Source organism: Amphibalanus amphitrite, unplaced genomic scaffold (assembly GCF_019059575.1).
Source record: "Amphibalanus amphitrite isolate SeventyFive unplaced genomic scaffold, NRLGWU_Aamphi_draft 002359F_arrow, whole genome shotgun sequence".
NCBI classification, from domain to species: domain Eukaryota; kingdom Metazoa; phylum Arthropoda; class Thecostraca; order Balanomorpha; family Balanidae; genus Amphibalanus; species Amphibalanus amphitrite.
The window spans coordinates 26,610-43,355 of NW_024883820.1; the positions used below are offsets into that span (position 1 = coordinate 26,610).

General features: G+C 51.0%; 1 protein-coding gene across 3 annotated transcripts in view; it reads right to left on the bottom strand.

The window, feature by feature from the left end:
• The window catches only part of LOC122376866 (A disintegrin and metalloproteinase with thrombospondin motifs 4-like), a 40,381-nt gene extending 24,633 nt beyond the window's left edge, over positions 1–15,748 (bottom strand). Inside the window, exons 1-4 of one of the 3 annotated variants that reach the window (XM_043356836.1) lie at positions 15,682–15,748; positions 11,506–11,576; positions 10,300–10,434; positions 4,864–4,959 (exon numbers count right to left, since the gene is read on the bottom strand). In XM_043356836.1, coding sequence (XP_043212771.1) covers positions 4,864–4,959; positions 10,300–10,434; positions 11,506–11,576; positions 15,682–15,739 — 360 coding nt within the window. In that variant the 5' untranslated portion in view covers positions 15,740–15,748. The other 2 variants (XM_043356838.1, XM_043356837.1) reach the window with 2 other exon arrangements.
• Positions 15,749–16,746: the final 998 nt, after the last annotated feature.

Below are 16,746 nucleotides of genomic sequence, written 5' to 3' on the forward strand. Positions count from 1 at the left end.
CTGTGACGCCGCTCGATTGTGTAACGAAACCACACACACACGGCTGACGAGAGCAGGGCACTTTCGCTGCTGAGCGTCACTGCCGGGGAGGGATGTTGATGCTGTGATATGGTGCAGGTAACTGCCGGTCCAGGCCACTGACGTGACGGATGATTTACCTAGTGTTGGAAGGAAGCACGAAGGTATGTACCCCGCTCCTTCTGTGACGAACAGAATGCTGAAACTGTGCACTAAGTACTTCGAGGATGCACACTAATCAGTTGATGAGATATTGGAACGGATAGGTCAGGGCGGTGTCAGCCGGTCAGGTGACATTGACAGATTGGCTGGTATTGACCTTGTTTAGTATTAACCTTGCTGATATATTTGAGACTAGTTTAAGGGGCTGAACTAATTCTACGGGCGAGTATTTGCGCTCTTGCAGTAACTAAGGCGTGAAAGCAATACATACATATCGCAACTCTTTGCAATTACAGGAATGCTGTTTCACTACCTGTTGCAGAAACTAACGGAATCGTAGAGCGGCTTTTTCAAAGAACGTCTAATTTAATCTTCCGTTCACAAAATCCAGCCATTTACAACAGTATCAATGGGTTAACCCATTAGATACGCTTGGCAGCTTTTGCTGCCGCAGGACAAAATAGCGCCGCATTCCTAAACGTTGCGGTAAACTTTCAAAGTTCTCACCCGAACGGAAGACCAAAACAATGCACGTCATGTGCGCTCCGAATTATTGATCGAGAAAGCGAATGTGCTGAGAAATAAACAATTTATCGCGGGGGTGCAAGGGGCGCGCGATGGCGGCCGTGCGGCGGACACCAAAGAAGTCAGTTGCGAAGGTGGTGTGAATAAATGTTACCTTTTTATTATTGATTATTGTAAAGAACTGTGTGATTATCAATGGGAAGAGCTTAGGTGCGACATGAATTTCTCTAAGTATCGCCAATCGTGCGTTATATTTAAGTGGCAGCAAAAGCTGCCAACCGTATCTTACGTAGTCAAAAATGGAGCAGTTAATTCCTTTGTGCTATGCCATTCATAAGTGAGCAGCAATGTCTGGCTTTATGGCTCATAGTGTAATGCCCCAGTTCTTTGCCTTTCCAAAAATGGTCATTACCGGGTTTTCTGCTATTTATTCTTGTCTGCAGAGCATTGCATACCAACACACTACCAGGCGTGTAATGCATTCCGCCATTGCTGAGGCAGGGACGTTGAACGGAGTGGTGCGGACAAACTGTCATCAGAGCCGCCATCCCTCAAGGGGCGCGCCGTCGCCTAAGGGAAGGTGGTGCCGTAGCTCTATAGATGAACGGGAAGAGGGGCGCCTGCTAGGCCTGTTGGGGCGCCTTTGAGGCCTAACTATGGGGTCGCCCCCCCCCCCCCCCGCCCCGCTCCCGCCCCCCCCCCCATGCAAAAGAGGGGCGCCTACGAAGGTCATGGCCATAATGGCGCATCTGCACGAAAGAGGGGCGCCTGCATGCCGAAGAGGGGCGGCTATGAAGCCCTCTACGAGAAAGAGGGACACCTGTAAGGTCTATAGGGGTGCATGTAATGTCCATAGGGCACCTTTATGCGAAAGAGGGGCGCATTGCATATGAAAAAGAGGCGCATTGCACAAGAAAGAGGGGCGCCTCTGAGACCTATAGGGGCGCCTTTGATGACCAAATGGGCGCTTACATGGGAAAGAGGGGTGCCTATATAAAGCTTAAAGGGACGTCCTCCATGTGAAAAAGGGGCGCCTGGGACTTGACCGCCCTTCTGAGCTGTCCGAGGTCGCCGGAAAGTTTGTATATGTCCAGCTCCTGCTGCACCATCCTCCAAAATAATTCGATTGGATTTAGGCCAGGACTGTTCCCTAGCCAAGTGTTCTTCCCTCAGATATCGGACAGATGGTCCTTGGGCAGTAATCGCCACGCCATGTGTGGATCGCCCATGATCGTAAATACAAATACACCACCTAGTTCCGGAAGATCGATGAGATGGAGTACCGTCCAGCATGAAAATGCTGTCCGACCTGCGGGACACCATGCGCCGTTGGAGCACCGGGTAGTGGTCTTTTAATGCCAAATGCACGCTTTTTCAGTATGTTTTCTAGGTAGTAGTCGGGATCGACTTCGTCTTTTGCTAGATCACGTCCAGCTGGTTCAGCTCAGGCCGTGCTAGGACATCGTGATCGCTCGATCACTTCGACATACCATTGCGGCGAGAATTTTTCGCAGAAGTCTGTCGGAACTTGGGCCGCGTTTTCAGCCCATGCTCGTTTTGGGGGTCGGTGTGGTGAAACCATTGAAACGGAGACTCGTCGCCGAACTAGACCCGCTTCTACAAGTACCTACTCCATTTCCACTCTTCTACCGGCCAGATTCTCCGTTTCGTGCAAATCTGAGGGCTCTGGGCTTGCTGATTTTCGTTATTTTGGCCGCACCAATAGTCAAGCGCCTTCAGTCCAACGGCGTTCCTCCCTTATCAATGGACAACATTATCCGAGTGATCATTATGAATAAGACTTCAGATTCTCCGCAGAATGGTCAGACTTCCCAGGTGCTTTCTTCATGACGATCTTGGCGACGGTTGAGAGGCAGGAGGACCATGCTGATTGGGGCTTATGCGTGACGCTACTTGTCCCTAAACTTCTTCCACCAGCGCTTGTTGGTGAAAACGGGGGCTTAGAAGTGTGAGGCAGCGTCCTTCCATGTGATGCCACTTGCCAGCTTGGAGCATGCCAACAGCGCAACTACGAACCTCTCAACTGTGAAGCTAAACCTTCATGCTTAGACGTTCAGTAAATGCGCCGTTCAATGGTTAAACAATTCCCATGCCAGTGACCCCCATTGGTAAAGGTCAGCTTTTCAGATAATCTCCACTTCAGAGAAAGACTCAGGGACACAATTCGTTGAAAGGAATGCGATATTTAGGAGCACACTGGAAACACGCCAAGCTGCTTTAAATAAACGGTCGACGGAAGTCATCAAAACCTTCGTCGCATCCTATATAAGATTTTGTGGGGAGGGGAAGCGCTGTCAGCTGAAATAATGAGAGAAAGAACATGATCTCTCAGAACGAGCTGAACTGTTAGATGAGGTCTGGATTTTGAGTTCATTATTCTTGAGAATTATTGGCTACGGTCGTTATTTGCAGGCTACGGTCGGATGGAAATCCGAACAATTACACATATTCTGGTACGTAAATAAAATAGTTCATGAAAATTGTACATGCACCAACAGGAGACACTCTGTGGCAAAGGTTGTTGGTATCGAAAGATCATTTCCTCGCGGTTTTGATATGTTTGTGCTTTGAAATGTGACAAACCACTCCATTTTTGACTATGTAAGATACGCTTGGCAGCAAAATCTGCCAGACCGGAAACGTACACTTCCGGTTTCGTGATCGGGCTAAAAATGCACATGTATTCTCCTAAAGGGTGCCTGACAAACATATGTTAAAATCGCAGTGAAAGTCGACAAAAAAAGTTTTCGGCTCTAATGGGTTAATTGAACCCGCTGATAAAACATAATTGGCAGCAGACGGCTGAACACAGACTACCTTTTGCTAGGTACTGAGTAGGTAGATACTGCGTGCCACAAGTGATTTCATGTTTTAGCGGCCAGCCGGCAGACGGCGGACGATAGACGGTGGACGGCGGACGATATAGACGGTGGACGGTGCAGGACGAGTCCGCTGCTCTGAGGGCTTTGTCCCGTTCAAACGCAGCCGGATGCGGCAGGAATGAAGCCCGTCTGATTCGTTTGCCCGTCAGTCTCACCCCACCAAACGGCTCCCGTCAAAAGGTAGCCTCCAGAGCAGTGACGGCTGTGACAGCCGGCCTTGGGAGGTCTGTCACCCCTGCAGCGGACGGTGGGTGGTCGCCCACCCCCGCACACCAGGGTGTGGTCGGCCTCTGGACGAAAGGAACAGAGAGCCTGGGTAGATAATAACCAGCACTTCTGACCGTTCTCATACAGACAGACAGACAGACAGACAGACAGACAGACACACTCACAGAATCGTGCACGATGACTGGCTGAAACGGTCACTGCTGCGAGACCTTGGTCGGCGGAGGTGGGTGGGTTTACTCGGAGGGGTCGGAATTGGAACAAACCGTGAACAGACCCTGAACAGGCTCTGAAGAGAAAATGAACAGACTCTGAACAGACTAAACATAAGGTAAGCAGCTCCAGCCCGGAGGCACTACCCTCTGACCTCGCCTAACGCCGGGTCCGCTCTGAGAGAACTGCCGGCCTCCATCCTATGCCGGGGGTGTTTTACTGGCGCAGCTCGGAGCCCCATGCCTGCCCCGGCGTGGGAGAGTCGCGGACGGCGGAAGGACTGCTAATTTGAGAATGGCGGAACTGGCTTCTTGTGGTTTGGGGCGGAAGTAAGTAGCAATATGTAGCTTTCAGTGAACGGTAGAGCGAACGTGAGAGGGTTTCAATTTGACATGCTTTGGTTATTCTAGTTTGACAATTATCATGCCCATTTTCAGTTAGATAGCCCAAAAACAAAAGTGAATGGCTATTCCACTCCGATTGACATCGGTCATCTGACCTTTGATCCAGTTAGTGCCAGGTGGAAGGGTAAAGGGGCTGCTGAAAGCACGACCTCTTTTCTTCGTGCCTGCTCCGTACCAAACGGCACGCGTCGTCACTCTCCACTGTGACAGGAAGGTCACCCGTCGTGACGGGGGTCAGCGTGACAGGAAGGTCACACACCGTGACAGGGGTCACCTCCTGTCGTGACAGGGTCGTGACGGGGGCCAGTGACTGAGCCGAGCCAGGGGTCAGCGGAGCGGAATCCGTCATTGTTGGCGTCAGCTCGGCTCGAGGCTGTTCTCGAGGGTCGGGTTCACTCGTGGTAGGTACTCACCAGAAGGAGGGCATCGTTCTCAGGGTCGTGGTGGACGAGGAGGGCGGCGTCCGCCTCCCGGTCCTGGTACGGGTCACCCACGTCCAACAGCTCCGCCTGGGGGAAGGAGAGGGGCGCAGGTCAAATACAGGTCACCCACGTCCAGCAGCTCCGCCTGGGGGACGAGAGGGGAGGGCAGATCAGTTAGGCACGGGTCACAAAAGGTCACTGCAAGACACAAGTTGTACGTTTTTGTCTGTAGATTAACTTTATCTGGGTATCTTTTATTTGGTCGTAATTTATGTTTCTAAGGGCGACGCTGGATCTCAGCACATCATAATAATGTTATGTAATCAATAGCTTTAACCCGCGCACCGACGGGGGTCTGCGCCAACTTAGTAGGGTAGCCTGGGGCAAGACGCCCCAGATAATTTATTTTGCTACATAATTTTTGTCCCACATCACCTGGAAGGCCAAATTTGTGCTCAATGCGTTCTTTGGACATTTTACTTTAAATTCCACCCCTCAAATTCATTCACTTATGATCGAACTCCCGGCTAGGAAGAGATTTGTGAAGCAACTGCAAATGGGGCATTTTGCCCCAACCCCAGGGCAAAACGCCCCACGGCCTGGGGCAAGAAGCCCCATACTCTAGATTAAAGATTAAACATGCTAGTTGACTAAATCTTATGTGAGAGGTCCGTTAGACCGCTGGAGGCACGGCGCTGAAGTTACCACATTCCATCCTGTCAGGTGTTCAGCTATGACACTATTGTATGAGCAGGTTTTTCACCTGCCTCATAAGGCCAAATAATAAATTATTGCAATGCAAATGGTAGCAAAATACTTCCTTTGCCATTAATTTGCTGAGAAAAGCGCATAAAATTGCATAGAAACTTACTGTTCGCCAGTTACCGAACATTAGGAAGTGGGTACGGAACAACACATGAGGTAAAACGCCCCATGGGGCTTTTTGCCCCGCGACATACTGGGGCGTTTTACCCCATCACGTAGTTCGGTCAGAGAGCAACGCCTTGCACTCCAGCAAGACATAGTTTAAAACAGACCAACCCATTATTATAAGCGTTAGACACTAGTTGTTCAAAATACATAAAAGTCGTTAACCTGATGTGGACCATAAAAGAACGCCATGGTGCATAATATTACTACAAAACATAAAAATCACTCCAAAAACAAATTTTTGGCTATATCTCCCTAAAGAGTTATCACAATTTCTTTCCAGTCTGCTCATATAATGATCATATAGTGCACGTTTTATAGAAGAGATGATGTTTCCCCAGAACCTCGCCAGTTCCGAGAAACATCGGTGAGGCGTTTTACCTCGGCGGGGCGACTTGCCCCGGTCTACCCTACCGACGGGGGGGGGGGCGGATGACCGCCCCCCCCCCTGAGATCTCGAGAACGAAGCAAGATAGCGACAAGCGGTAAACGGCATCGGATACGCACGGTCAAGATCTACAATTTTTACTAAGGTCATTTTCAGGTCAGGTCAAAGATGACGTCACAGGGGTCGAAAAAGTCAAAATGGCGGCGCTAAATATGGAGAGAGTTTTTCTCGAATAACTTTCGAATTAGTCAAGATAGGAACAAACTAAGGGCATCATCGTGATCCTCTCGTCAATCCGCATCGAATGATATATATGTTGACCTCGAAAGGTCAAGGTCAAAGGTTGACCTCAGGTCACGTGACCTCGAGGTCATCATGTATATCATTCGATGCGTCTTGACGAGCTGAACACAATGAGACCATCCACGCGTCTGTATCTTGTTCCTGTACGGAGTTATTGGCCAAAAACCTTTGGTGACCTTTGATGACGTCACATGACCTCACAGCTGCCCAACAGCAAAACAGACCTCAAGGTAGTGAAGGTTGATCGTATATGAAGTCATGTATGGTATATGGGGCCATTCCGACCCGTTTTAGTGGTAAAAACAGGGAGTTGATTTTTCCCCCATTGACTTATAATGGGGAGGTCGCGAAATTGACCTGACCTTAGGTCACCGATATCAAAATTCCGAGATATACAAATTGTAGCTACTAATGACCTAATAACATCCTGCGACTTTCAAAGGCCTCCGACATCTACTGTAGCTCTGGCACGGTGACAAAGTTGCAAAAAAGTGACTTGAGGTTGGGTCATTCAAAGTGACCTGGTGACCTGACCTTGAAAGGTAGGAGGTTCAAACTTGCACACCATGTGTAAAATTGATAAGGGAATAGTCATACCAAATTTCGCGGCGCTACGCGCCGCGTTTTTCCCGCTATTCGCGAAAAACCTCAGGGGGGGCGGATATCCGCCCCCCCCCGTCGGTGCGCGGGTTAATACAAACATGTGTACCCTAGAACACGGATGCAAGATGAAAGGAACCAGCCGAGAATACATCCCAACAATGTTAAATCGGGCACGATACTCCAACAACGGTCAATTTAAAGGTCGTGAGTACAACCGCTACAAGCCCCAGCGAAAGTAACGACTCGCGCAGCCTCATCCGTTCAACGCCTGAGACGTCTGGGAGTCAGGGGATCAGCTGATCGTAAATTGAAATCGACGGCTAACAAGCCAAATCACCGCTGCTCTTTTCGTAAGGCCTTATTACCGCCTGGCGTTACAAAAGACCGGCTTATCATGAGGCTCTGTGAGGAAAATTGCCACCCATACATAGACTCATCGTCAATAACCACAGGAGGGTTGTGCGGTCAAACAACTCGTTATTGGTGCGATAAGTTGCAAGATAACTCCAGTTGTTTTGTTTGCATTACACAGGACTTTTGATTGGCGGTGCTATGTGCCCTTAACGGTCATTGTATGAGCTGCATAGAAGACGGACCGATCAAAAATTATGTACCGCCTTGATTGTACCCCGCCTGAAAACTATTCTGGTTAAGAAATATAGCAACCTTTTTTATATTGCTTTCGTCCAGCCAGGGTCTCCTAAGGAAGCTGAAGGTCGTAGAATATCCGACGTAGTCCATAATTATACCTCATCATATACAGCAAACAACGACTGTAACATCCACTTCGTGACTTCATGCTGCTAAGCTGTTGTCCGTCAGAGCAGCATGCTGCTCAAAGTCGTGCTTGGTTTAGACCCGCTCCGAAGTGCAGCATTCCCCAATCCCCAGGCTCTCTATGACGGTCGTCGCCGGCTGTCAATCATTATTTTCCCCTTGCACGCCAATCAGCTCAGACGCAAACCACTAAAACTGCTAAACATAATCCTGCAGTTTGTGTGGAATTATGGTAGAGTTTGCATGGTAGAGGATTACGGTTAAGTTTATGATGGAGCATAATCCTACAGAAGTCTGGCCTTATGTAGACCCGCCAGCTTCCCCACAATTAATCCCTTTGTTCGTCTCATGCCGCAGTCTGATACCCCCTATATCTAACACGCATTCTGTCGATCGACACGTGGCTCGTGCGGCTCTCCGATCCACTCGTGCGCCATGTGTGGCTCGCTCGTGCCGAGCTGGCTCCATTCTCCGTGTGCGAGCCGCTCACCGCGTGTCAACTAGACGCTCACCACTCCGTCTTTCACCGGTGACACTTCTCGACCTTTCAGACGTCACTTCCTGAAGCTGATACACCTGTTGTGACATTACGTCAGTTCCTTGAACCTGTGTCTCCCCATTTGTCACCACTCTCTGAGGAGACGCACCCTTCGCAGCTGCTCCCTCGCCTCCACTGTTATCAGCGGAGTGTCATTTCCTCCGCAGCCCGTTATCGGCACCCCTGACCACCCCTATGCGCAGTCACCCCTAGAAAAGATAGGCGTGGGCTTCTCGTCCCGATAGATCACACGAGCCGCCGGCCCGGCCCTGCTCGGGTGTCGCAGTGATGGGTGGCGATCGGGGAACGGGTCGTGAGGAGGGTGCATGGGGGACGGAGGGAGGTGCGGAACAGGTGTCTCGATGAACTATTCTCGCTTACAGGTACGGTGGCCGGTAGGGAGTTCCACTGCGGGAGGATAACGTCATAGTTATTCAATACAATGCTAGATGATGGTGTTCGTGCGGACAATGTGCAGCGTAATTTTGAGTCGACCAGTATTTATTTGTTTGCATGATTTCACATTTTGATTGTGAATTGTATACCTACATGGTTCGTACTTCATTCCTTTATGCATGCCATAGCTCGCCAAAATCATCGACACACTAATTAGCATGCGCAGGATGCTTGCGACTAAAGACAATGCCATCAATATTTATCCAGGCTTACGCCATCATAATACATTATGCATGTTTATGAAATGAAGACATCGAAGACGCCATCGCGACCCCATCCATTGTAGTTTGAAGGTCAGTGAGCATTACAATGGACATGAGCCAGCTAATGGTTATCCAGGGTTATTTCCCCCGGTAGACCTGCAGCCTCATGACACCGATCGATTCCCCATTTTTCGGTGCATTCAGTAGGACGGCTGAGTGATTCACGGTTACTCGCGCGCCTCGGTGGCTCGCCTCCGGTTGACATTTACCAGGAGGGCGTGAGTCACAGCTCGAGGTGCCCGTTCGTGTCCACCGGTGTCCGGTCAGGAATGTCACTGTCCGAGTGACTCCCTCCAGTGTGGAGCGGGCGGACCGCCATTTACCTGATCCAGCTGACCCTAATCTAGTTTGGAGCCTCCAAGGTCCTCTCGTTTCCTCAATCCTCGATCGCATCAGAAGGCTTCTGTCCTTGAGCGTCCTATTTCCATTTGGAGATAAACTATGCGAAACAAACTGATGATTATTCTTTCCGCGCACAGATCGTTAGTCCTGGCTAATTATTCCCCGGCCGAGCTGTTCCGAGGGCCGGCGGTGGAGGTGGTTTGATGTCGGAACTAATCGTGTCGTCACAGTTCGACGGCAGGCCCCAGGTGCGGCGGCCGGATCGGGAAGTGTTCACTTCTCTGATTGTTGCAGCATCATCGGATCGGAGCTGGCCCCGGCGGGCAGCTTTGTCGGGAGAAATTGAACAGGCAGCACTCCCAGGGTCGCCCATCAGCCACCAGGAAGGCTGAGCCGCGACACGGCGGCACGCAACCAACACGGGTTCGGCTATTTGGGAGCCTAAGCAGAAGGCTTCTTTCAAAACAATGTGGCGTGAAATCGGCTTTGCGCTTCTTTCAGCTGAATGTGTTGGCGATTTTTGGTAGTTGGTGTCTTCAACAACAAAAGGCATGTGCATTGTGCCCTGTGCATTGCCGTGCTAAATGCCCACAGCATGCATCTGTGTATATTTGGTTTGAGCGAATTGCTTGTGGAGGACAGCTTTTGGTAAGAAGACCCATTGGGCAAGAAGACACCTGTCGCGATCGTATGGTTATATGTCAAGAGGCTTCACTAAGTAGTCGAGATGTGAACGGCAATTTCAGCTTCCTTGGAGTGTGATGGAGAAAAGCTATGGCCTATAAAAGGAGAGGCTCCATAAAAGGAGAGGTTCTTATTGATCTCACCTCGACTGCCCGCTGGAAACTCGTCCGGCCGTCTTCCATCGGGTCCGCGTAGAAAATATCAAATTGGTCAGCCATTAGATCTTCATTCTTCTCTAGATTCAAATCATACCGCTCTCCAAAGGCGTCTAAAGACACCTGCGAAAAAGAAAACAAATACCGTTAGTGAAACACACAGATGCATTAGCGATAATCATCATTTGCAATGATTTTCACACATTACACTTATAACGGGGAGAGTCACCCATTTCATTTTACAGTAACGTGCTGTGTAATGCATTATGATCTCTAATCTTTATCCTCCTAATCAATCACAGTAGATCACTTCGTAAGGTCTGGTGAAACCACCGGTTCGGCTGTATATAAGTATACGAATTATCGGTGCCGCGGGCAGCGTTCACGATCGATGGTCACGGATGACTGACCCCCCCCCCCCTCCCCCCCGTGGACCGTGAGGATCACTCTCACTGGCGTGCCCGCTGGCTGGGGACGGTCTGACGGCAGGCTGGGGACGACAGGAGCCGGTCCAGTGGGCAGGAACAATAGGTTAGGTCGGCTGGTAGCCCGAAACAAAAACATTCGGAGACAAATAACAACGCCCAAACAGTGTAACCACGCAGCGTCTTTTCATGCTAAGATCTCAGGCTCCAGTCGTACAAGCATTACTCTGACCAACAAATATTGATGAATTCGGCTCTGTTTGTGAGATGGCTTCAGCAGATATTGCTGAAAAGCCGGCAGGGCTAAACAGCGCTGGTGGACACATCCTGGTCCGTCCCACGCAAAAGCATCAAAATACGTGACATGCAGGATAAGACCGGCTTACTGGAGAGTTTGAGGGAGTTTGCAAGGAAAAACCATTAACGGCGTCGTATCATCTGTCAAAGTATTTGTCCGCGACTGCAGCGCGGGCACTGACGGGCTGCTGAAATACTCGGCTGGGAACGTTTGGAGCCGATATACGTGAGCTGAAGACTGCTGATTTGATTGAAGAGGCTAGAAGCAGTGGGTGCAGAATACCATCATGGGTTTGTGTCCTATTTATGACTGTTTTGGGACTTCCCAGAACATTTGAGGAGTTGATGTGATTGTTCATCTCCTTCGGTAACTATGACTCACCAACTATAAACTACGACTGAATATAATTGTCAAGCACTTCACATACCCGCCTCCCTTCCACCATCCCCGGTGCCCTCTGCGCGGTCTCACCTGTTTTGTAATGCCCCGCTGCGCGTTCCGCCGCGTTCTCGCCCGGATGTTAACCAGCTGATACTCAGGTACTGAAAAACAGACAGAGATGGTCAGTCTGGATGCAGGGCCTGTGTTGATTGAGGCACAAAGACGGTGTCAAAGTCGTCAAACAGACGGCGTTAGCTTCGGCACAGAGACAATAATATTGTAAAGGAAGGACTCAGCATCTGCCGGTCCACGCCCGCTCGCTGTGGACATCCGTCCTTGACCGGCGACCGCGTGGGCCGCCGTGCCCGAGGCGGCCGCTCATTGGCTGGTGACCCGCACCATGGCCGGCCTCAGGCGATGGGTCACGTGACCTGACCCGGTGAGGCCCTGGGCGACCGCGAGTGATTGTGTTGGTCGTTCCGAGCGTTCCGAGCAGCAGTGAACAGCAGAAGGGTGAAAGATCGAAGTGTGACTAACAGCCTTCTGCCGTGAAACACGCGCTATCAAATGGATAAATAATAGCATGTCTTTGATGACTTGATAACCAGTCTTGACAGAGAAAATGACTTTTTGAATGAGAAAAGACAGAGATTGATGACTTGATAACCAGTCTTGACAGAGAAAATGACTTTTTGAATGAGAAAAGACAGAGTTTGATGACTTGATAGCCAGTCTTGACAGATAAAACTGATATTATTTAAAGCCCGTAACACACAGTATTGAATAGCAGGAAAACATGAGTGGGTAAAGAATAAAGGACAGAGGGAGAAGAGAAGGAGTGCGAGATAAAGAAAAGAGACCAAGAAAGGATGGGGAGGAATACCAATAAAACCTAAGTAACTGCAGTATTTCACCGCACTCGATGTCCTCAATTTTCTTCCTCCTCTTCTCCCACTCTCTCCTCTCTCTCTCTCTCTCTCTCTCTCTCCTCTCTCTCTCGTCTCTCTCTCTCTCTCTCCTCTCTCTCTCTCTCTCTCTCTCTCTCTCTCTCTCTCTCTCTCTCTCTCTCTCTCTCTCATCTCTCTCTCTCTCTCTCTCTCTCTCTCTCTCTCGCTCTCTCTCCCTCTCTCTCTCTCTCTCTATCTATCTCTCTCTCTCTATCTCTCTCTCTCTTTCCCTCTCTCCTCTCTCTCTCTTTCCCTCTCTTTCTCTCTCCGATTGCTTCTAGCAATCCTGTTTCCATCATCATTAATGAAACATCATAAGGGTTGCAACTGATCGACATTTATTGACAGTTTTTACGAGCATAAGCGACTGCTGAGCCGTGTAAAATATGAAAATCGCTGCCTGATTGCAAATTGCGCCACATACCGTACCAGTCTTCCGGAAATCACCGAGCAAGCTGCTGCAACCAGCAACATTATTGCACTCAGTACCGCTTCAGGCGAGCTAGCGGGGATTGTCATCATTTTACCAGCAACGGCTCGTTTCCTGATCAGTTAATCACTCGACAAACAGCAATCGGCGACCGTTTACAAAGACCTGTTTGTAAGGCAGACGTGACGGCCGCGTCACGATTCGCTCGTCTTCCTCTGCAGGTCCACGACCTTTACAGCGCCGGCGGACACAACCGATAGGCTCCAGCCACCGGAGGCACTCGGCTCTTCAATTCGCTTACCATTGACGGTCGTCTGCTGAGAAAAAAGTGCGTCTATTCACCGGTGCATTGTCCGCCGACTCAAAGGTGTCTAATCGCGTTTTTCCGCGCTATTGTCTATAGACCGAGTGACAGACACAGCGCCTCCAGTGCGCGGGATGACGGTGACTCTGCAGAGGTGACGCCGGATGACAGTGCGGTGTGATGACGGTGACGAAACCAGTGAATCACGTCATCTGCACAGTTGGGCTTAAGGGTGGGCCACTAAAACGCAAGCTTAACTGGAAACAGGCAAGGTATTTGTTGATGTCATCGATAACTTCATCGCCTTGCGTCGAAGCCTACCACCGAATCTATCTGAAAAAGTATGCATGCCTCAGTGGTCACTGTCGCAGTCGTCTTGCCGTGCTTTGGGAGTCTGGATCCCAGGAAGGCCCCTCTAGTTCCCGACTCGCCTCCAGTAGTTGCCAATTAAATCTGGGCGTGGTCCACATCTCAAAGAACCGAGGGCCTTTGTGTCTCTGAGGCTCGCTGTGGCATGCACGCCGAACGGCCTTCAAAGAAACAGAGTGCTCAGCGGCCGGTCATCGGCCTGTCTCACTTCTTATCTTTTGACCATAGGTTCTGCTTTGCACCGGGGGACATTTGGAATCATCGGGAATCAAATATCAAGCAGAATTCGACATCAGCCGGATCTCGGCATTGGCTGATGTCAGCCTCGTCAACTGACGCCACCCATTGTAAACCAACATCACCCTCCGTCAGCCAACGTCACTCCCCATCACTGCCCGCGTGTTGCCGTCACTCAGGCTGACGCGTCGGCCGGCGCGTGGCCGTCTGACAGGATCTCTGACGGGCGGGGTACCGGTCCGACCGACCGAGACAGCCGCGGAGGCGCGCCGCGCGCGCGGCTGTTGTGGTAACCTTCCTCGATAGGCGAGTTCCGGGTGCTGCCGGTAGTTTGTATGCGGTGAGCGCCGTGTGCAGACCCGACGCGAATGCGACCGATGGATAGCGACGGACGGAGATCTGACAGACTGGCTGAGCAGAGCTGTCTCCTGTCGTCGCTGAACTCACGGCCGGTACTTACCTGGGTAATCCTGGCATGACAATCGTGCCACCTGTGCCTGGATAATTCTACCGTTAGATCGAACTCAATTCTAATTGGGAGGCGATATTCGTGAATAAGTATTTTCACTTCGAATACACCCATCGCAAATTCTACTGCTTGATGCAAATGTCCCCATTTTATCTCATTTATAAATTACCAGCTGTATCGAATTACAGTGTTTCCGTGGCGGATATAAGGTTGTGTGCCTTCTGCATGCTACAACTGGCTGAACTATTATCTATTCGAATATCAAGTGTGAAGCCAGGCGCGAAGTCTGGGAATCACCGCTTGACTGACCCTGCAAGCACCTCCTCCTCAGGTTCGCATGTCTGTCTGTTGCTGCCCTGTTCCGTTGCTCGCCCATCCGCAGCCCACGTCACCGGATACGTCTGAGCATCACGTGTGGCCCCAGCCGACGCCCCATGTTTTTCTCACCCGAGATTTCACTTTCGATAGTTCGGGGTGGTCAGTGTGTCGGTCCGACGAAGCGCCGAGGCACGCAGCGGCGCGTCAGAGTCAAGGGCTCCACCTGTGGCCACTAGCGCGTGCAGGAGAGACCCGGGCGAAAGTCGGCCCGCCCGCCGCCAGTCAGTCGGCCACACGGGCTACTTAGATGAGCTGAGCTGCCGTGACGGTCAGGCGTCGTGGGTGCCGCGATAATCGCAGCGGCCATCGGAATCACGGCACCGTGCGTATATGATAGCGGTCCGAGAGAGAGAGAGAAACTGCGGCCGTGCTAATAAACGCAGCTGTCGGTTCAGTCCGGAAGACGATTGTAGAATGGCTGATGGGCTTGACCTCAGCTGTAACTTAGTCTATGTAGTTCCTCACAGAGCAACAACGGTCTTGTTGGTGGGAGGGTTTGGGGCGCTGCCTAGCAGCACAAAGATGGATAGCCCACATGGTTAGCAACCAGATAGCATCCTGCCGACATTGACACTGCCTAAGAACTGCACACCTTTGGAATCCACTGCATATGCATGCTTGAATCAATGTTGCAATGAAATGAAAACAAACCCACTGCCGATTGTACGGTTTGATACGACTAGTCGATTGACTCATGCATATGAATGTATCAGACCGACCGTTGGTAAGCGGCAACTAGCGTGTCTGAGTGCCACCGGTATAAGGTGCCTGCGTGTCTGAACGGTTCACGGCATGATCTTTGGGTCCGCCACCCAGAGTTACACATACCACCGTCCGGAACAGAGCGCGCCTCTTCTCGGCTCGGTGAGTCGTTGGTTCAAACTATTGGCACCAATGAGCGGTGAACCGCGTATAATTGGACGGTGTTCTGCGTCGTGGCTAGTGGTGCAATGGGTTTACCGGTGCTGGTGTTGGGCCAGATCACCAACCCAGTCATGGTGAGTCCTGCATGTCTCGTCCCGTGACCCGTACCGTGCCCCGTCCCGTGTCCCATCCCGTGTCCCGTCCCGTGACCCGTCCCGTGATCCGTCCCGTGTCCCGTGTCCCATCCCGTGCCCCTTTTAGGACTCACCTTCACTATGTGACTCGGCATCAAATACCGATCGGATCTCACTCTCCGAGAGTGCCATGTGGATCTGAAAAATAAAACACTCGGTCAGTACAAAGGTCCGTTAAACAAGCATTACAAAACAGTCAGCCAGTTAGTTGTTCAAACCCAGTAATCTCTCGGGCTATCGACAGAAGCGTAATGGAATAGTAATACGGGGATGATGACATGTTCAGGCATTCTCTCGTGACTGATCGTTTTGTACAGGTGTTGTAACGAGGTGTGTCCAAAAGCACTGCATGATCCTGGCATTACAGGCTCAATCGATATAACTGGCAACCCAAGCCGACGACAGCGGTGGTTCAACAGTTTCGATATTGTGGCACAACATTTATAATCATATGACCACATCGGTATCATGCTAGCTCGACAATAAACAGCCTCGCAGCACGTTACATGTTGGGGTACAATACCAGTCCTATTGAAAATGACCACACATACGCCAATCACTCTGTACCCATCTATCAGCTCATTCCAATCACCCCAATACCCGCCTGAGAACGTCCCAAAGACCGTACCAGCGCCCGGTTTCAAAAGTCACCGAGGGTGTCACCACCGCCCCAGCAGCCCCGGCTGCAGCCGCTGCTACCAGGTGCCATTCCCACCGTATCAGTGAGCCAATACCATGGGAACACGCCTCGGCTCACGAGGCCATGGGACAGGGCCCGGCGCGGCCTTTGTCGCGGCGTGGCGTTCAGCGGACGGACGGCGATGTCGGCGGCTACTTCCGCGGTCGATGGTGGCTGAGAGAGGGAGGGGTAGCTGAGAGAGGGAGGGGAAGCTGGGAGAGTGACGGGTTGGCTGGGAGAGACGGGATAATGGGAGAGAGACGGGTTAGCTGGGAGAGGAGACGCGCTGAGACGGCGGCGGCGGCTGCAGGATAGGTGAACAATTTGGGCTATGTCTGGTGTTGAGTGCTGAGAGGATGCACAACGCTGGTTTTGAGAGGTAGCTGAGGTACCTGTCATGGTTACTTCCGTAGCTTGGTAGCTGACCAGCACCTCAGGTAGCTGCCATGCTACCATTCAA